Source organism: Pan troglodytes, chromosome 8 (genome assembly GCF_028858775.2).
Source record: "Pan troglodytes isolate AG18354 chromosome 8, NHGRI_mPanTro3-v2.0_pri, whole genome shotgun sequence".
NCBI classification, from domain to species: Eukaryota; Metazoa; Chordata; class Mammalia; order Primates; family Hominidae; genus Pan; species Pan troglodytes.
Window position 1 is genome coordinate 19271050 of NC_072406.2, and position 20872 is coordinate 19291921.

Here is a 20872-nt window from a genome sequence, read left to right on the forward strand (position 1 = left end):
CGTCTTCACCGACCCCATCACTCTAGTGAGACAGGACTTTAGATAGCATCTTCATCGACCCCATTGCTCTACTGAGAAGGGACTTTAGATAGCATCTTCACCTCCATTACTTGGAGGCCCCAAAAGATGAAATGACTTGTTCAGGGCTTCACAGCAAATGCAAAGCAGAGCAGAGATCAGAACAGAACGGGGGGCTCCCTGCCCTCCACTGGCCCATCCAGGGCCTTAAAGGACCCTCTCCGTCCTTCAAGCAGGTGAATTTGGTAAACATGTGTGAGCATTTTCATTTGGAGCAAGGGGAGGACAAGTGTCGCCTTCTCACATAACTAGAGGTTTGTAGTCACGGTGCTATTTTCAGAACAAAGGGCCCGGACACCTGAATGGACACATCTGAAGATAGATGCCCATCCTTAAATGAGGTTACTCGTGTTCATTTTAGGGGAGGAGTGTCTATTTAAAAAAAATCACAAGAGCTCCATATAGTCAGGAAAATGTTCCAGCACACCTGCAGACTGTCAACAGTCTGCTTATATTATTCTATTGTAAATATAATATATCTAAAGTTATTTCCAGCCATGTGATGAGGTAGGCTAGTGACTCCGAATATTATGCAGACTTGCTTTTCTTACAATTGCCTTAAGGTCATCTGACTTCCTCACCCTTTGTCTTACTCTACTCCTGCCTCAGCCTCCCAGGTAGCTGGGATTATAGGCCCCCGCCACCACGCCTGGCTAATTTTTGTATTTTTAGTAGAGACAGGGTTTCACCATATTGGCCAGGCTGGTCTCGAACTCCTGACCTTAGGTGATCCGCCCACATTGGCCTCCCAAAGTGCTGGGATTACAGGCGTGAGCCATCGTGCCCAGCCAATCCCCCAACTGTAAAACATCATCTCAATGCTAGCTACATTTTGAGGACTGACATAGCAGAAGCAAGTTCTTGTGGGGGGCAAGTGGGGAAGTAAACGATTAAGAGGACTCTTTTTTTTTTATTCCATTTTTACACATCCACCTGTTTGCCATTAAGTCACAACATTTTATCAAAATATACACACAGCACAAATACCTTTAAAATATATGGTTGGAATTCTAATTCAACTCAATTGACTGCTGCAAACAGCATGCATGGGCCATTGATCTTGAATGATGCCTACGGAGGGGCTTATGAGTCATGAAATCACCAGTCATGGCACGAGAAGGAGTTGAGGTTCTTTTCCCAGGAGACTTATGCACTTTATTTCTTTTCTTGTTATAATGTGAGGATGGCAGTGAATGACTGTGCCAATACTGGAGTCTGCTGAGAATGAGTGGATGGAAAGGTTTTACTGGCAAGGGTGAAATGATACTATCTTTTCTATCTTGACAAGATAACAAGCGAAGGTGTCTAACAAACCTTCCCTCTCACTTTCCACTTGTCCTCTTGACCATGGATTTCATGCCCAATCAGGATGAATGGATTTGTAGATCTCAAGTTACAAGCTATGTTTATTGTAAAGAATTCCCATAAAAACCTATCCAGGGCTGGCCCCCCAGCCATTTACACATCCACAGATAGGAATAGAATAAAACGGGTTAGTGATTACTTGTCTGCGGCTGAGTGAGATCCGCTACTAGACCGGGCAATGGGGCCGTTTCAGTCTTGAGACGTCTGTACTCCGTTTGCCCCTGATTCAATAAGCATTTCATTGATCAGCAGTTGGCGCCCAGGTGAAGAGCCATAATTTATTGCAGTATCAAGTCTTGAAACCTTTCCAAGTGCGGAGACCCATCTTTCAAGTAAATAACTATGGTTAGTAATGACCTAACTTCAGGAGCGTCTGTGAGACATGTCAGGAGACGAGACACACGGCATCGTCATTAGTGAAGTAGACTTGGTTTCTGCTACAGATAAAAGTCACATGGGGGCGAACTGGTCTCAGTCTTTATTGTTGAGTGTTTCTTTCTTTTTCCAAGTTGAAAAAGGAGCCCAAGCAGTGTCTCTTGAACCAGTTCCCAGGGAGAAGGCAAATTCTTTCCTGTCTCTGGAGGGGCAAGATTCAGGATATCAGCCGCTCCATCCCGGGGTTCATGAAGGAAAAGTTCCTGAACATATTCTGGTCCATGCTGTTGATCAGTGCTCTGTCGGCAAATGACAGCCGGGGCTTCTCGTTTAAGAATTCTTTGTCGAAATTGCTGCAGTCAAATGGTGATTTCTTAGTCAGAGTTTAAGGGAAGAAAGAGAGAGAAGAAAAATCAGCCGTTAAGTTCATGATCTTCACTTTTGTTATCTAGGCCGTGATCTGTGTATGGCAAAGTTGGTGTTTGCAGAGACACTAAATGGAGGCAATGCCTATAGATGACCATGCACAGCTCTCATTGAACATGGCTGTGATCCTGTGTCCTCAGCTTAATAATAATATAAATTCATAAATTCACAGAAAGACTACCACTGTAGACATTCAAATGGGATCTAATGTTTCTAATGGTTTACATGAAGCAGGGTTGGCAACCTTTGAAAAACTGATCCACCTGAATTTGACCTCTGCCTCTTTAGTTTTCATGGAACACAAGGTGGGGATAAGGGAGGGTGGTGGGGAGAGGGAGTGAGGGGGTGTGAACGGAGGGATGGGAAGAGAGAAGGAATTTCACAATTACATATTTCTGTTCTTTTATCAACATTCTTGGCTGTTGTCAGTCCCCTGCCCTTGTTAATTTTATTAGTAAATATCTTGGGCTTTTTTAGACAACACAGACTGGGACAGACTCCTTTCAGACCACTTGGTCCATTGGTTTTCATGGCAAAAAAACCAAAACCAAACCAAACAACAGACAAAGGGAAAGCAAACATCTATTTCATACATGCTGTTCAGTATGGTGTTCAGTTCAGTGTCCCAAGATTGAGAACAACCATTATCAACAGAAAGTCCTATGAGCACAGAGAAGCGAAATGAAGAGCCAGGCCCCTCCCACCCTCCAAGGGGCCCTGGGGCTGTGAGGTCAATGGCAGCTCAGACCACAGGTCAGGGAAAGTTTCCTACTGGCAGAACTGGGAATGTCCTTTAGGGTAAGCTTAGATCAAAGTTTTGATTTTTATGTGCAAAATATTAAGTCAATTTTAATCTGCAGTGGAAGGTGAGACATGGTTTAATAGTTCTGATAGCTAAAAACAAGGTAAAATTTTTATTTTATCACAAATGACTAACCCATGTATTAGATGTGGTTCTGTCACAAGTAATCAGAGTGCTTGAGCCTGGCCTGTTGGGTCCTTGGAACATCACTGGAGCTTGGGACAGATGTTGAGAACAACTATTCTTGCCCTGGGAATGAGATGCACCTGCTTCTTCTGGCCATTTGCTATCATGACTAATAGCCTGTGCGTTCTCTGGGGTGGAATCTGTTGGGAAGTCCATGAGCCTGGCCCCCTTCAGTGCGGATATGGCCCATGTCTACCCAGGCAATCACAGGGAATGGTTAAGGCTGGCAAACCCACCACTTTGCTCTACTCTTTTAAAAATTATTATTTTTAGAAATTGTGATATACATAACTTAAAATTTACTTAATGACTTTTTTTTGTTGTTTTTCTAAAAAGTTTTATTTTTGGAGACAGTGTCTCACTCTGTCACCAGGCTGGAGTGCAGTGGTGTGATCCCAGCTCACTGCATCCTCTTGGGCTCAAGTAATCCTCCTGTCTTGGCCTACTGAGGAGTTTGAACTACAGGCATGCACCACCAAGCCCACTTAATTTTGTATTTTCTGTAGAGATGGGGTTTCACTATGTTGCCTAGGCTAGTCTCAAACTTCTGGGCTCAGGCAATCCTCCCACCTCAGCCTCCCGAGTAGCTGGGATTATAGGCGCCCACAACCATGCCCAGCTAATTTTTGTATTTTTAGTAGAGACAAGGTTTCACCATGTTGGCCAGGCTGATCTTGAACTCCTGACCTCAGGTGATCCACCCGCCTCGGCCTTCCAAAGTGCTGGGATTACAGGCATGAGCCACCATGTCCAGCCCAACCTTGCTTTATTTTTGACTTCACTTTATGGTGGCCCATGTCGCAGGTGAGCCAGGTCATTCTGCCTCTGCTGATGTAGCTTAATGACTTTTGCCAGTGAGGACATAAATGGAAATGTACACACCTATCTTTTTTAAAGCACTGATTTAGTTAGTTTCTCCCTTAAATCAAAGAACACCTAACAATTACCGTTAGGAAATGTAGTTACATGAGCACTTTACAGATACTTTAATAAACATCATGGAAAAAACAGCTCCAAAATTCCTGACGTAGGATGCAGGGTTTATGTCCAAGTTTGGGTTACCCAGACTGGACCATTAAGTACGTATGTGTCATGTGCACAACCCCCATCTTGTTTAATAGTCACCCTCACAAATTCATATTCAACCTAAGGCGTGGACACACAGCAATCCATTCTTCATGCAGGCGCATCTTGACAACAGAGATTAAATTTTGCAAACAAGAGTGACCTCCCCTCCCTGCCCCATCAGCCCAGTAACATGTGTTAGAGAAGTGCATTCCTCCTGGAGAGTGGGGCCGGTGGGGAGTTGGGGCTCCGGCAGGGGTGAGCAGCTGCGGTGACTTGGACAGGCAGACGGCCCTGAGCGGAGGGAGAGTGGCTGACACCAAGCGGCCCATGAGCGAGTCCTTACCACTTTCGGCCGGAACGGTGGGTCAATCTCCTTCCGTTCAAGTTCCTCCCAGTTGATCTCCCGAAACAAAGGGTGCTGGCGGATGTCTCCCCTCACGCCCAGCCTCTTCTCAGGTTCTCGCACGAAGAGCTGAAAGGGAGCAGAGCAGGAGCCCTGAGGTCTCCAGGGATGACCCTTTTGCATCAGGAGGGCGTGGTGCTTCCTGGTGCACCAGCCCCTTCTTTTCTAACCTCATTTTTCTACTCACCTTCATCAGGACTGACTAAAGTCAACCTGTCCTGGCACTCTCCCTTGAAGAAGCCTTTCTAAATTTGCTGGAGTCTGACGCGTTATCTTCTGAGGTGCATAGACCTGATTTGAAACCGGCTTTGCCCTGTGTTATTAATTGGACCTCAGGCAACTGACAGACCTGAGTCAGTTTTCTCACCTGTAAAGTGAGCCAAGTGCCCTCCTAACAGGGCTGATGTGACGATTTATGAGACAGCAACACACACATAGACAGGCACACACATGCACACAGACAGGCACATGTGACGGTATACACACATGGACATAAACACACACTGGCACACATGCACATAAATGTGAGCACGTGCAGACATACATACACATGAACACATGCATACACATGCACACAGACAGGTGTATATAAATGCATACACACAGACATGAACACATACACCTGCACACCCACTAAAACACAAATGTGAGCACACGCACACGGACAGGCATACACACGCATACACACACGTACATGAACACACGCACACACACACACGCATCTGTGCAGTATAACTCCTGGTCTCTTACACCCAATAGCATAGAGTCACTGATAATTTGTCATATCATTTGATCAATTATCCATCAATCGAGTCTGATTTCTTACAAAGCTGCATTCTTAGAATGATTCCAGCATTGTGGGGACTCAGGTATAATAGAAACTAGTCCCAGTCAGCCAGCTTTGGACTCTACAAGGCATCTGAGTGAAGAGAATTACCCTCAGCTCCTGCAAACCTGCTGGAGGAGCAATATTTAATTCAAGGTCCATCTAATAATTTCTGAGCTGGCACATATGTACATTCCTCTCTGCACTGTTCCTTCTCCTGTTCTTTCTGCCTAAGAAGTTAAAATGAACACTGGCAAGACAGGAAAGAAACTTGGATATTTTTCAAACTTAAATAAAACCTGTCAAGGGCATTAAGAAACAGGAGAGTCTAAACATTAACTTAGAAAAGTAACAGGTCCCCTGGGTGTCTGGAGTAGTTACCGGTTATTCTTACATCAGCTAGATGTTTATTTATGAAGTAACCATGAGTTATAGGGCATTTTAAGGATCCTAAGGTTCTTTAAAATAGAAAACATAGTGGAATGCGTGATTTTCCAGGAGGCTTTCCCAGGGACTTGACCTCCATTCACACCTAAATTGAGAGTCTCTTGTTTTTACTGCTCATAAACATAGCCAGCCTGCATGTTCTGAAATAGTGCTTCACTTATGTTATCTGAGTACTTGAAAATCTTCAAAGCCTCCATTCTACCAAAAAAATATAAAGACCAAACAACATGCTATTGTAAAGTGGAGTTTTTTCGCTTTTTTTAAAAAAGTAGGAGAATCTTTTAAAGTTCCGGGTGAAATGTTTGTGCAATCACCCGGTGTATCTGATTGGCAAATTCTTGGCAGTCTCAACTTCCTCTCTCCCCCTTACCATATGGGGACCGCTGAGGACTCTCTAGGGAAACTTGGGTTCCAAAGTACCCAATTAGAAAGCCACTGCACGGTGGAAATAACACAACAGCTATCCGAGAGACTGACTACCCACATCGCCTCGGCTAAGTTTTCTGAGTCTCAGTTTCCTCGTGTGTAAAGGAAGGGCTAGACAAGGTGATCTCTAGGGCTTGGTGAGTTCTGACATCCTCGGGCCCTCGGCTGGCATTCGAGGCTCTCTGGAGTCTGACGCTGACTCACAGGACCTTCCATTCCCATTAGGACCCTCTCCAGTCCAGACATTTCTGCTCACCGAAAACATCACCTGCCTTCCTGTCTCTGTCCCTCACTAATGACATTTCCATCTTGCCATGAGATACCCTCCCCTAGTCGACTCCTGCTTCCCTCCCCTCATCTTTAAATTCTGCCTTATCTTTCAGGGCTCAGCTTTCATCCCCTTTTCCTTGTGAAACTTTCTTTGATTACCTCCACTGACAGGGAGCTCTCTCTCTTCTGTTCAAGTCATATTCAGGATTGATCACCCTATCATGCATCATTCACATCACTCATGATTCTTACGATTGATACATCATCCACTCCAACCAATGTTCTTTGAGAGGCAGGCACTGTGCTAGATGCCTCAGTGATTTTCAAACAAATTCTAAGAGAAACAAATTCATCATCCCAGTTGTCAGCTGAGGAAGCCGAGCTTCAGAGGATCTAGCACTTTGATGACAAGCGGCCTCCTTCCCCCTCATCCTGATGGATAATCTCTCATCTGTGTACCACACAACATCTTCGCTCTACTGGAGAATTAGCACATTGTATCTTTTTTCCAAGGTTGTCTTCTTTCCTACCACACTGTAAGCTCTGGAGGCCAGGCACCATTGACGTATCTATTCCTTACAGAAGCTAGCATAGTGCCATGCACAACATAGATGCTCAGTAGATGCCTGCGGAGTAAGTGAATAAGCTGTCTTTCCACTTTGTTTATCTGCAGATCACGCATCTTCTATCCTCATTTTATCTCGGTTGCCTGTTTTCAGCATAGAAAAGAAGCACCAAGTTCACAGTAAGATATATTTTTCTGTAGACTCAGAAAATGGAGTGCGTACTAAAAGCCCTTCATCACCACTGTGCAATCCACATAGGTAACGAAATGACACCTGCACCCCATACATTTATACAAACCATAAAACAGCAGGAGTCATCACATGGAGAAGCTGATTGATGTTTTAGAAGCAAAGAGGGGCTGGGCACGGTGGCTCATGCCTGTAATCCCAGCACTTTGGGAGGATGAGGTGGGCAGATCACCTGAGGTCAGGTGTTCGAGACCAGCCTGGCCAACATAGTGAAACCCCATCTCTACTAAAAATACAAAAATTAGCCGGGTGTGGTGGTGGATGCCTGTAACCCCAGCTATGCGGGAGGCTGAGGCAGGAGAATCATTTGAACCTGGGAGGTGGAGGTTGCAGTGAGCCGAGATCGCACCACCACTGCACTCCAGCCTGGGCAACAGAGCAAGACTCCTTAAAAAAAAAAAAAGGAAGCAAAAGGAATAAGTGACTTGCCCTATATCCCTTCTCCTGAAACAATGATACTAAATGATAAATGACTGGTCTCTGCTTCTTAAGGACATTTGGATGAAACGAGATTAGATAGATGGCGTAAGCGTCTCAGGAAGGGGCCAAAACCTCGCTCATGTTTTCTAATGAGATGCTTCAGCAAAGTAGGCTGGAAGTAACTGCCCTGGGCTGTGTGTGCTGCAGGCTAGGTTTTCTATTCTATTTCTTCCAGTGAACATGTGGCATTTGTACCAAGAGGATCACGTCAATGGGCCTTCTTAGCTTGGATGTGTACCTGCAAAAATTTAAAAATATATTTTAAAAACTAAAATGTGTAATGAGAAGAGCATATGGTCTCCAGCTCTGAGCTTCAATATTCTTTCCAGTTTTGCACAGAACGGTAAATTAGTATATGTTCTGCCTTGCAGCCACTCAACCCACTGAGGTCCTGAGGATGACAGGTGACCTCATGGGAGGGGGGCCAGGCTGGAAGCTCTGCCCCTGGAAAGCTGCACTGAGGAAATAAAATACCTGAAGACTTGATTTTGTCTGTAAAAGCTGTCAGGATGGAGGTTTACATTGATGGGAAAAAATAGCCAGGATGTAGTTGAAGTTTGTTTAAGTTTATTGGACAGTCTGTGCAAGAAAGCAGCTGCAGGCTGCAGAGGACAGCCAGCAGTAGTGCTGACAGATTGTACCTGGAACCTGCCTTCCCTCTTCAGTCCCTCCTCAGATATGTCTTTCTATGAAAGGAAGAGATATTTATGTTCTATATCATTAGTTTCCCATCATTTTCAAACAAATAGACAGGACATCCTGGATGGATAAATGAGGAAGTAAAGAGTGTTTTTTTTCTTTTTTTTTGAGATGGAGTCTTGCTCTGTCACCCAGGCTGGAGTGCAGTGGCGCGATCTCGGCTCACTGCAAGCTCCGCCTCCCGGGTTCATGCCATTCTCTTGCCTCAGCCTCCCGAGTAGCTGGGACTACAGGCGCCCGCCACCACACCTGGCTAATTTTTTGTACTTTTAGTAGAGACGGGGAGTAAAGGGTGTTTCTTTGGCAATCATCAACTGGACAGCAGTGTCCCCACCGGGATTCTTGCCAGAGCACAGCCTCTCCCAGTGGGCAATTGTTCAGTGCATGACATGCATCCATGCCCTAGGAGGGCCAATGGCAACGGGTCTGGCACTGCTGCTGTCACAGATGCCAGGAAATGCTGCTATCCTCAGCTTTTCCAGAGGACCTATGACTTCTCGGTTTCATAACATTTTGTCAAATTCCCTAGAGGACATTTCTGAGAAATGGCATTACCTTTTATTTTTTCAACAAATGGGGCTCAAGAATGTGGGGGCTGTTGGATCAAAGCAAAGGAAGAATAGAGATAAAGCTGCAAGCCAGTTTATGGGCAGCAGATTGCATAATGGAAATTAATTTTATCAGCCCAACTGCAAGAATATGTGTAAGAGAAAGTTCATGGAAGTTTTACTAACTCACATGGGAAATAACAAGTCCAAACTCTTCTATGTCAACTTTGAACAGCAGTGTCCAATCTTTTGGCTTCCTTGGGCCGCATTGGAAGAAGGATTGTCTTGGGCCACACCTAAAATACACTAACACTAACAATAGCTGATGAACTAAAACAAAAATCACAAAAAATGTCATAATGTCGTAAAGTTTAGGAATTTGTGTTGGGCTGCATTCAAAGCCATCTTGGGCTGTATGCAGGGCGTGGGTTGGGCAAGCTTCATTTAGAACTTCTTTTTACTGAGAATGGTGGCTCATGCCTGTAATCCCAGCACATTGGGAGGCTGAGGCGGGCAGATTGCTTTGAGCTCCAGAATTTGAGACCTGCCTGGGGAACATGGCAAAACCCGTCTCTACAAAAAATACAAAAATCAGCTGGGCGTTGGTGGCATGCACCTGTAGTCCCAGCTTCATGGAAGGCTGAGGCTGGAGAATTGCTTGAGCCTGGGAAGCATAGGCTGCAGTGAGCTGAGACTGCACCACTGCACTCCAGCCTGGGTGACAGAGCGACACTCTGTCTTAAAATAGAAAAGAACCTCTTTCACCCACCAGTCCTCTTGTTTTCTTCTTTAAACTTTATTATCCTAGTTTCTGCTCTATTCAACCAAATTTATTTTCTTCTCTTGTGGCAACTCTTTCTCTTGCCACTGAAACTCTGCAATTGACTTTTTATTTTGGTGTTTGCAAGGCATTTAGCCTTAGATTTAGTTTTGTTTTTAAATAATTATAGATTCACAGGATGTTGATAAGACAGTACAGAGATGTCCTGGGTGCTCTTCACCCTATTTCTCCCAACGGTTCCATCTCACGTAATGATAGCGTAAGATTAGGAGCTGGCCTGGTACCATGTGTGTATATACTACTTACGCCATTTTATCACATGTGCAGATATGGGCAACCTCCACGCCAAGCAAGATACAAACTGTTCCATAACTGCAAAGATCTACCTGTGCTGCATCCTGAGAGTCACGCCCACCCTCCTGTCCCCAGCACCCCAACCCCAGGCAACCACTAATCTGACTTCCATTTCTATGGTGTTGCCACTTTAATGAAGTTATATCAATGGACTCAGAGAGTATGTGATCTTTTGAGATTGGCTTTTTGCACTCAGCATAATGCCTTGGGTTGTTTTATAGATCAATAGTTTGTTCCTTTTCATTGCTGAGTAGGATTCCAGCACACGGCTTTTCACCTTTTCTCCTCCAACTGGAAGGAACCCTTTCTTCCCATCCAGTCTTTCTCTCCTTGGAAATCATCACTTCCAACTTCTTTCCACGGAATTACTTCTGGTTACCTCTGTCCCTCCTTCACTCTCCGTCCTGGCCTGAAGTATTGCATATCCTCAAGGTAGGCTGGGTTTGTGAAGCACAGGGGGAAGCTGGCATTTATGGGCCATGAGGGGTGTTGGGGGATTGTGACTCTCCCTCCAGAGCCTCCACCTTGGGACTCACTTGGAGACAGCCCCTGAGTCTGGAGGTGCTCTCATGCCTCAGGTTGTACAGACTAAGCCTTGTGCTCACTTTTTTCCGGTGGGTTTTGCTGGCCCAGGCTTTGCAGTGCAGCCTCATGCTTTGGACTGAATGGCGTCCTCTCAAAATACACATGTTGATGCCCTAACCCACAATGTAACTGTAGGTAAGGGCTGTATGGAGATAATTCGGGTTAAATGAGGTCATGGGGTAAGGTCTTGATCCAATAGGGCTAGAAGTCTCACATGAAAGAGAGACCAGAGTTTATCTCTCTCTCTCTCTCTGCTGTAAGGACACAACAAGAAGGCAGCTGTCTACCAGCCAGGAAGAGAGTCCTCATCAGGAACTGACGCTGCTGGACCTTAATCTTGGACTTTCTGCCTCTAAAACTGTGAGAAAGAAATGTCTGTTGTTTAACCCACTCAGTCTGTGATATCTTGTTATGGAGCCCAAGCTGACACATTCCACACTGAGTTCATTATTACGATTGCTACATTTATTGCTACAAATGTAGCAATTGTAATAGTGTTTGAACCTGCTTTTATATAAAATAAAAAACTTTATATCCAGATCCCACTAACTTATTTTTTTTTTTATTTTTTATTTTTTTGAGATGGAGTCTTGCTCTGTCGCCCAGGCTGGAGTGCAGTGGTGCGATCTCGGCTCACTACAAGCTCCGCCTCCTGGGTTCACACCATTTTCCTGCCTCAGCCTCCCAAGTAGCTGGGACCACAGGCGCCCACCACAACACCTGGCTAATTTTTTTGTATTTTTAGTAGAGATGGGGTTTCACCGTGTAAGCCAGGATGGTCTGGATCTCCTGACCTCATGACCCGCCCATCTCGGCCTCCCAAAGTGCTGGGATTACAGGCGTGAGCCACTGTGCCCGGCTCCCACCAACTTATTTTTACTGTTGTCGGCCTTTTAAAAAAAATTGGTTAATTTTGAGATTAGTTTTCATTTTATCTGTGTTTGGTCATTAAAAGTGCCTTTAATTGATTGTTGAGGGAGTTTTCTAAGCTATTGCTTATTTGGATCATAGTCAGAAAGTGAAAGCTGAATGGAAGTGGCTCAAATTTTTAAACATCTTGTTCCTTTACCCTTGGGCTGGGGATCCTGTGAGGGCTTTGTCAGCACTTCTCAGATTCAAGATCTTGATTTTCCAGGGAGAGCCCTGGAGTTGCCTCCAAGTTTCTAATGCCCAAGACAAGTTGTCACTTTTATTAGAGAGGTGGAAGTGTATTCCCTTTACATTTAATTCTAAGTACTTCTTCAAAAGCAAAAAAGTAGATTAGTGAAAAAAGATGAGCCTGCTAATATTTTTCTAGTTTTTAATTTAGAACCCATGGATAGCTTCCAATGTTGAAGGATCTTATCCTATTCCCATTTTCAATATAGCACGAACAAGGCTAAAAATTATTTCTCTAAATGATGATTATTTTTTAACCAGCTGACATATGAAATGCCAGAAATCAAAACAATGTTTCTTCCAAAACACCTGCATTCTTGGTCCACTTCCTTTAGATGTGCTAGACTCTTTTTTTTTTGCGGGGGGGGGCAGGGTCTTGCTCTGTCACCTAGGCTGGAGTGCAGTGGTGTGATCATGGCTCATTGTAAACTCCACCTTGTGGGCTCAAGTGATCCTCCCATCTCAGCCTCCTGAGTAGCTGAGACCATAGGCGCCAGCCACCCTACCTGGCTAATTTTTAGATTTTTTGTAGAGATGGGGTGTTGCTATGTTGCCCAGGCTGGTCTTGAATTTCGGGCTGCTCAAGCAATCCTCCCGCCTTAGCCTTTCAAAGGGCGAGGGTTCCAGGCATGAGCCACCACACCCAGCCTAGATGCGCTAGGCTCTTGATTACAGTGATGGGTCTCTTTGACCCAAATATTTGCTGGGACAGCTCAGTATATGTAGGTCCTTATTATTCTTCTATGTATTTCGCATGTTGTATTGACATGATTCATTTCATTCTACAACTTGCCACGCCCATACACTGTGGAGAATATTTCGCATCCTCAAAAAAGGCCAACTCTGAGTCTGTCTAGAGTCCAGATCTTTCTTGATGGCTCTCAGGTGTTCCTCTGTCTCCACATGGGTTTGCCTTGGGAGCTCCTGGCTCACACCTTGTGATTCTCAGAGCCCAGTTTCCACTGGTAATACTGTGCCTGTATTCTCGATGGATCCTGGGCTACCACGGATAGGGCGCTGAATTCCGTTTTGATGGTGAATTCTGGAGATTGCTGCTAAGATGGTAATAGCCTGTACTCTCAGAGTTTGTTAGAGTGAAGAAGTCAACAATATTTCTGGTGGACAGTGGGTAGGGCAGGTTGAGGAGAGCTGGTCTGTAGGTATTTTAAGTACAACTGACCCTGGATGAATCCTGATGAACCTGGATTTGAACTGCACCAGTCCACTAATATGTAGATTTTTTCAATCAAATTTACATCAAGTGTGCCTGCCTCTCCTGCCTCCCTTCCACCTCCTCCACCTCTTTTGCCTCTGCCACTCCTAAGACAGCAAGACCAACTCCCCCTCTTCCTCAGTCCTCTCAACGTGAAGTCGAGGATGAAAATCTTTATGATGATCTACTTCCACTTAATGAACAGTAAACACATTTTTCCTATAATTTTCTTAATAGAATTTTCTTTTCTGTAGCTTCTTAGATTGTAAGAATACAGTATATCATACATATAATATATAACACATGTGTTAATTGACTTTGTGTTATTGGTAAGGCTTCTGGTCAACAGTAGGTTATTGGTGGTTGTTTTGGGGGACTCAAAAGCTATATGCAGATTTGTCATTGCATAGGAGGTTGGCTCCTCTAACTGCTGAGCTGTTCAAAGGTCAACTGTACTGGCTGATATAGTTTGGCTTTGTGTCCCCACCCAGAATCTCATCTTGAATTATAATCCTATAATCCCCATGTGTCACGGGAGGGACTCGATGGGAGGTGATTGAATCATGGGGGCGGTTTCCCCCCATGCTTCATAAGGGGCTTCCCCCTTCCCGCTTGGCTCTCATTCTCTCTCCTGCTGCCCTGTGAAGAGGTGCCTTCTGCCATGATTGCAAGTTTCCTGAGGCCTCCCCAGCCATGCAGAACTGTGAGTCAGTTAAACCTCTTTCCTTTATAAATTACCCAGTATTAGGTATGTCCTTACAGCAGCATGAGAACAGACTAGCACACTGCCCAAGACAATCTGCTGGGCAGGAAACCAACAGTGAGAGAGTCTTGCAGAATCAGCGTTGGTACAGTATATAGGCCAGGGACTGGATTGAATGCCTGTATCTCAAGGGTTTCAGCCAAACACATCTGCAAGGATAAGTATTTCTGCAGAACCTAGCAGAGTGCCTCATTGAAGTCTCAGCTTTAGCCATCCTCCAGTTCAGGGCTAGGAGGCTGCCAGCCGAATAAGAACTGTTTTTTTCCTGCTCATCCTCCTTCCTCTCTCGGCTTCTACCTGGTAAGGTCTGAAGCAGAAACTCAGGAGTTAGAATGGAAGAGAACAAGAACACAGCCAGCAAGAGCATGACAACACTGTCTCCTCCAGTAGTGAGCAGCTGCCAATCACGAGCTCTGAGCAGAGGAAAGGAAGCAGGAGTCCCAGCTTTAAAATTAAAACTTGATGAGGCTGGGCATGGTGGCTCACATCTGTAGTCCCAGCACTTTGGGAGGCAGAGGCGGGCAGATCCCTTGAGGTCAGGAGTTCGAGACCAGCTTGGCCAACATGGTGAAACTCCGCCTCTACTAAAAATACAAAAATTTAGCTGAGTGTGGTCGTGCACCTGTGATCCCAGCTACTCATGAGGCTGAGGCAGGAGAATTGCTTTAACCTGGGAGGTGGAGGCTGCAGTGAGCCAAGATCATGCCACTGCACTGCAGCCTGGGTGAGGGAGTGAGACTCTGTCTCAAAAAAGAAAAAAATTATGTGATGAATAATATCCCGGACTGGATGGTTTTAATTTCCCCACTGAGACAGTGTTTCATAACATAAGAGTGACAATAGGTTGTCTTTTATCTAAGAGCAGGCCATAAAGTCATACATCCTGTCCAAGATTTCAACCAGAGGCAGGGGAAGATGAACTGGACTGAATATTTCTAATAAAAAACTATGGGAAACAAAAGACTGAGTAAAATTTTAAAAAACCCTCTATATAACATAAATGCCCATTTTCTCCTGCCTCAGCCTTCTGAGTAGCTGGGATCACAGGCGTGTGCCACTACGCCTGGCTAATTTTGTATTTTCAGTAGAGACCGTGTTTCTCCATGTTGGTCAGGCTGGTCTCAAACTCCTGACCTCAGGTGATCCGCTCACCTTGGCCTCCCAAAGTGCTGGGATTACAGGTGTGAGCTACTGCGCCCAGCCTAAATGCCCATTTTCTTTCTTTTCTTTTTTTTTTCCTTTATTGTTTTGGAGACAGGGGTCTCGATACATTGCCCAGGCTGACCTCAAACTTCCAACTTCAATCCTCCTGCCTCAACCTCCCAAGTAGCTAGAAGATTGAGTTTTAAGCCACACACTGTGCTTGTTTAATGAACCAACTACATCTCCAGGTGAGCGTATTCAAGGTCATGGAACTGGTTCCTGGGCCCTTATGTTATAACTGATGCACATGAGGGTTTCTCTTACACTCATTTTGACATTTAATGCTCATAATATTGGTGCCTCTATTAAAACACAGACGGTGCACATCCCATTTAAACCCAGTTCAATAATAATCATTGTTTGCCACATGCAAGTTGGAAACTAAGAGGAACAGAAAACTGACCAGAAGACCTAATGCTCGTCTTATGAAGACGCTGTTGGCTTCACTTCTTACCTTCACCAGAAGGTCCTTTGCTTCCTTCTCCAGCCACCGTGGGTAAAAGGGATTGTCCATGCGGATGGAGTGGAAGAGCTCCTCCTCATCCTGCCCGTGGAAAGGCGACTGACCAATCAGCATCTCATAAAGGAGAACCCCGAAGGACCACCAGTCCACAGAGTGGTTGTATTTCTGACCCAGCAAGATCTGCACAACCAAAAGGCAGACAGGAAATTAACAGGAATGAGGCTGAGGAGTGACAACTCTTCCTGAGCATCTCAAGGCCACTCAGTAAATGGTCGAGGATGATGGTGTGCAACAAAGATCACCCTGAAACCCATCTCTTGGAAAGCCAATGACTGGATAGCAGTGTCTAAACAATGCTGAAATTTTTGAGTTTGAGTCTGAGTAAACACTTTTCAGTTTCAATTTGTACTTTTCCTCTGCTTATAAAGAAACAATGAAACTATGCCATTAGTTTTTATTTTCCCATCAGTGACATGGGAACTTAGGTGGCAGATATTGGACCTAAGAAAGCTGGTATGTGTCTAAGTTCTTCAGTGGCTCTGGTGTGAGCCTGGAAACCAAGCCTACATGCTTTGCTGACTTGTACTGTCCTGAGTCTTTGCATAAACTCTGTAGTAATCAGGCATCCAAAGAGGTCATCTGGACAATTCCCTTCCTTAAAGCCTTGCTATCTATGGCTGTTCAGTTCAGGGCGCACAACTCTAATCACCGAATCAAATTGTGTCCTGTGCCAGGAAAGAGAACCTAGGATAGCAAAGTGCTCAAATCTAGGCCGGGTGCAGTGGCTCACTCCTGTAATTCCAGCACTTTGGGAGGCCGAGGCTAGTGGATCACCTGAGGTCGGGAGTTCGAGACCAGCCTGGCCAACATGGTGAAACCCCATCTCTACTAAAAATACAAAAATTAACCAGGCGTGGTGGTGGGCACTTGTAATCCTAGCTACTCCAGAAGCTGAGGCAGGAGAATCGCTTGAACCTGGGAGGCAGTGATTGCAGTGAGCCAAGATCATGCCAATGCACTCCAGCTTGGGCAACAAGAGAGAAACTCCATCTCAAAAACAAAAAAAACTCCAAAGCACTCAAATCTAGAAATGAAAGCTCTCTAAGAGCTACCTACAGCTCGATAGCGGGGTCTGAGTCTATCTGTTAGGGAGGAGGATTTAAAGTCTGGAAGCCTACCTAACATTTTGAAAGATTCCTATCCTTTCACCAACCCACTCTTCTGGCAAAAAAGGCTTTGTATGTTGATCTTCCAATGAATTCCTTTTTAGGACATTGGAAGGTAGAGGACACGTGCCATTCTGCTCAGCGTCTGACATCCCAACAAACTGTGCCTAAGCTTCTCTGAGATGGTACATGGTAGGACCCATCCATGGATGAAAGAAATAAGGAAAACGTGCTGGTGGGTAAATTACCAACGGAAATAAAACCAGTATGTAGAGGAGACAGCTGCACTTGCTTGCTCATTGCAGCTTCATTCACAATAGCCAAGATATGGACTCTAAGTGTCCATCAGTGGATAAATGGATACAGAAACTGTGCTATATATACACAGGGGAGTATCAGCTCTGAAAAAGGAGAAAATCTCTACTTGCAACAACATGGATGAACCTGGAAAACATGATGTTGAGTGAAGCAAGCCAGGCACAGAAAAACAAATACTGCAAGATCTCATTTATATGTGAAACGTAAACACGTTGAACTCATAGAAGCTGAGAGTGGCAGTCGCCAGGGTCTGGGCAGAGGGTAGGGAGGAGGGATAGGGAAGGCGTTGAAGAAAATGTGGTACATCCACACAATGGAATATTATTCAGCCTTCAAGGTGAAGGGAAACCTGTCACATGCTACGTGAGTGAACCTTGATAACATTATGCTAAGTGAAGTAAGCCAGGCAGGGAAAGACAAATACTGAATGATTCCACTTACATAAGGTACCTTAAGTATTAACAGAAGTTTTTGCCCTTACTTTCAGTGACAAAAACCGTAACTACTTCTGCACCAACCTAATAGTTAAATTCTAGAGACAGGAAGTGGAATAGTGGCTGCCAGGAGCTGTGGGGAGGGGGAATAGGGAGCTGGTATTTAATGGGGACAGAGTTTTGGTTTTTCAAGATGAAAACCTTCAGGAGATTGATTGCACAACTATACAATACACTTCATTTTATTTATCTATTTATTTTTGAAATGGAGTCTCGCTCTGTCACCCAGGCTGGAGTGCAGTGGCACAATCTCGGCTCACTGCAACCTCTGCCTCCTGGGTTCAAGTAATTCTCCTGCCTCAGCCTCCCGAGTAGCTGGGATTACAGGTGCGCACCACCATGCCCAGATAATTTTTGTATTTTTGGTAGAGACAGGGTTTCACCATGTTGATCAGGCTGGTCTTGATCTCCTGACCTCAAGTGATCCACCCGCCTCGGCCTCCAAAGTGCTGGGATTAACCGCACCTGGCACTATTTTTAACATTACTGAACTGTACACAAAAATAGTTCAGATGGTAAATTTCATGTTACGTGTATTTTCCCACAATTAAAAACAAAACCCTAGGACATAGTAGTGGCACATAAAATTTTTTTTAATGGAAAAGAGGGAAAAAAAAATCTTCGTTAATTCATGACTGCTGCTCCAAGGATGAGTTGCGGGCAAGTTGCTTTATTAGCCAAAACAAAATGGAGAAGGAATAATAGGATTGAGGCACTAAACTTAAAAGCAAGACAGTCAGACTCTCTTGGGGATGAACATCTGTTCTACCTTGTAATGTATTTGGGCTTAGCTGGGTGCATCTGTGAACAGACACACATAAATACACACACACACACGCACGCACGCACGCAGAAGGTATTTTTTTGTTGGCCCTACTCATATGACATGGAATTTTTCTCTTCCTTCTCTAATGGGCCTTTGGAATGAATGGCAGAATTGCAGCACTGATGGCCTTGAAAAGAAAATGACACCACAATTCCAGCCATTCTCCCAGCACTTTGGGAGGCTGAGGCGGGTGGATCACCGGAGGTCAGGAGTTTGAGACCAGCCTGGCCAACATGGCGAAACCCTGTCTCTACTAAAAACACAGAAATTAGCTGGGTGTGGTGGCGCATGCCTGTAATCCCAGCTACTCAGGAGGCTGAGGCAGGAGAATCGCTTGAACCCGGGAGGTGGAGGCTGTAGTGAGCCAAGATCGCGCCTCTGCACTCCAGCCTAGGTGACAGAGCAAGACTCTGTCTCAAAAAAAAAAAAAAAAAAAAAAATTCCAGACATTCCAGTATTTTCTAGGAAAGCCACATGTTTTGATGTCGGTGAGCTTTTTTAGATGGAGCAGACTGATGTGCACGGCAACCCCATCCCTGACCCTCTGCCACCCCGGGGCCCACTCCTGGGAGACAGATCAGTACTAAGTGAGGCCCAGGGGTGCTGTGAAGTTTCTCTAAGGCAGACTTGCTAAACAAACAGAAGAACAATATCAACAGCAGCACAAGAGTTTTGCTGGCCGTATAAAACGTCACAGGCTCTACTTCTGGCTTAATCCCTTATTGCGTAGTTTTGGGAGGACCCTTTAACCCTTCTCGTTTGTGAAAAACGGGAATCATATCTGGCCCGCTTTTTATAAGCTTCTTGTGAGATCCAGTGAAAAGTAGCAAAGTCAAGATGATTTGTCTTATGGGACAACTATAAATGCTATGATAAATATCTGCTTTGATGATGCACTTGTCCCCGTTTCTGAAAATAAAGTTGCAAACAGAATTTTGCAATGTTACTGATTTCCAATATAAAAATGCTACCCACTACTCTTACCTCGATATTTACATGCTAAAGTTTACTTTATAATTTAGAAAAAATAGGCTTTGCCTTAAGGAATCATCTGAAGGTAGACCCAGGGAGAATGATAAGGAAATATAAGATGCACCCAATACAATCTTTGCTCAATTTGCTGGGCCAGGGACACATGCAATTTCTGAGACTTGCCCACAAGGCGGCGTCAAAGCAACCAGAAACGTCTCTGAACCACATATCTTTGTAAACAACTTCGTTTTGGCAGGACAAACAAAAAGAAAATTTGGAAGGACAGGAGACAGCTGTGGTGCAAATTAAGGCTTCAAAGCTTGGCGATGTTGGTAAAAAATTTCAGTTTTACCTTCAGAGGAAGAAGTAAGACACAAACTCACACGCGCAACAGAGTGTTCGCCTCAGGAATACTGATATGTGTTAGGAGTTTGGCAGACGTTATGTCTTTTATTGATAAGAACCCCCCGAGCTAGGCACAGTTATCCCTCTCCTATAGGGGGTGATGATTGGGCTTAGAAAGGCCAAAGGTCTTACTTAAAGTCTCCTAGTTAGTGAGCTGAGAGTGATGTTCTGAATCTGGTCTTTCAGGATTTTACCACGTGATGTTCCTTCCATAGCATAATGTGCCTCTTGGTTTTAAACCTCAAGCTGTCATGGTCACGCCATGCTCAGTTTTTTTTTTTTTTTTGGAGACAGAGTCTCGCTTTGTTGGCCAGGCTGGAGTGCAGTGGCGCGATCTTAGCTCACTGCAACCTCCGCCTCCCGAGTTCAAGCGATTCTCCTACTTCAGCCTCCTGGGGAGCTGGGATTACAGGTGTGTGCCACCACATCCAGCTAATTTTTGTATTTTTAGTACAGACGGGGTTTCACCATGTTGGCCAGGCTGGTCTCGAACTCCTGACCTCAGGTGATCCGCCCACCTCTGCCTCCCAAAGTCCTGGGATTACAGGCATGAGCCACCATGCCCGGCCCATGCCCAATTTTTAAAGAGACTGTGATGGAGAAACACCAGCAAGGGTGGCCCCTTTCTCTCTCAGTCCCGGGACCTTGCCTCATTGTGATCTCTTCTTGTGTTCTGCTCTTTTTCAGTCCTCGCTTTGACCCAAAGAATCAGACGCACAGCTCAAAATGCACAAGGAAACCCGGGAAAGCAGCGAGAGAGGAACAGTGGTTTCACCGAACGACGCCAGAGCAAGCCTCATCTGTTCTCCTTCAGCCTCAGAAGCTGGGAAGTCAGGTCTGGACAGGCGGGGCTCTGCCACCATGATGTGCAACTGGGAGAGTGCTGCCCCAGCAGTCAGTGACCTCCCAGGGGCAATACCAGTGTGGTTTCCAGGGAACTCCGACTTTCTCCAGGGA

General features: G+C 45.1%; 1 protein-coding gene across 7 annotated transcripts in view; it reads right to left on the reverse strand.

Annotated features, from left to right (window-relative positions):
- Window positions 1–975: 975 nt before the first annotated feature.
- The window catches only part of PRKCQ (protein kinase C theta), a 153512-nt gene continuing 133615 nt past the window's right edge, over window positions 976–20872 (reverse strand). For 6 of the 7 annotated variants that reach the window (XM_009457906.5, XM_001148074.7, XM_063780414.1 and 3 more), the window contains 3 exons: window positions 15726–15914; window positions 4644–4772; window positions 976–2191 (listed from right to left, as the gene is read on the reverse strand). In XM_009457906.5, the coding sequence (XP_009456181.1) occupies window positions 2036–2191; window positions 4644–4772; window positions 15726–15914 (474 nt within the window). In that variant the 3' untranslated portion in view covers window positions 976–2035. The other variant, XM_024346181.3, reaches the window with a different exon arrangement.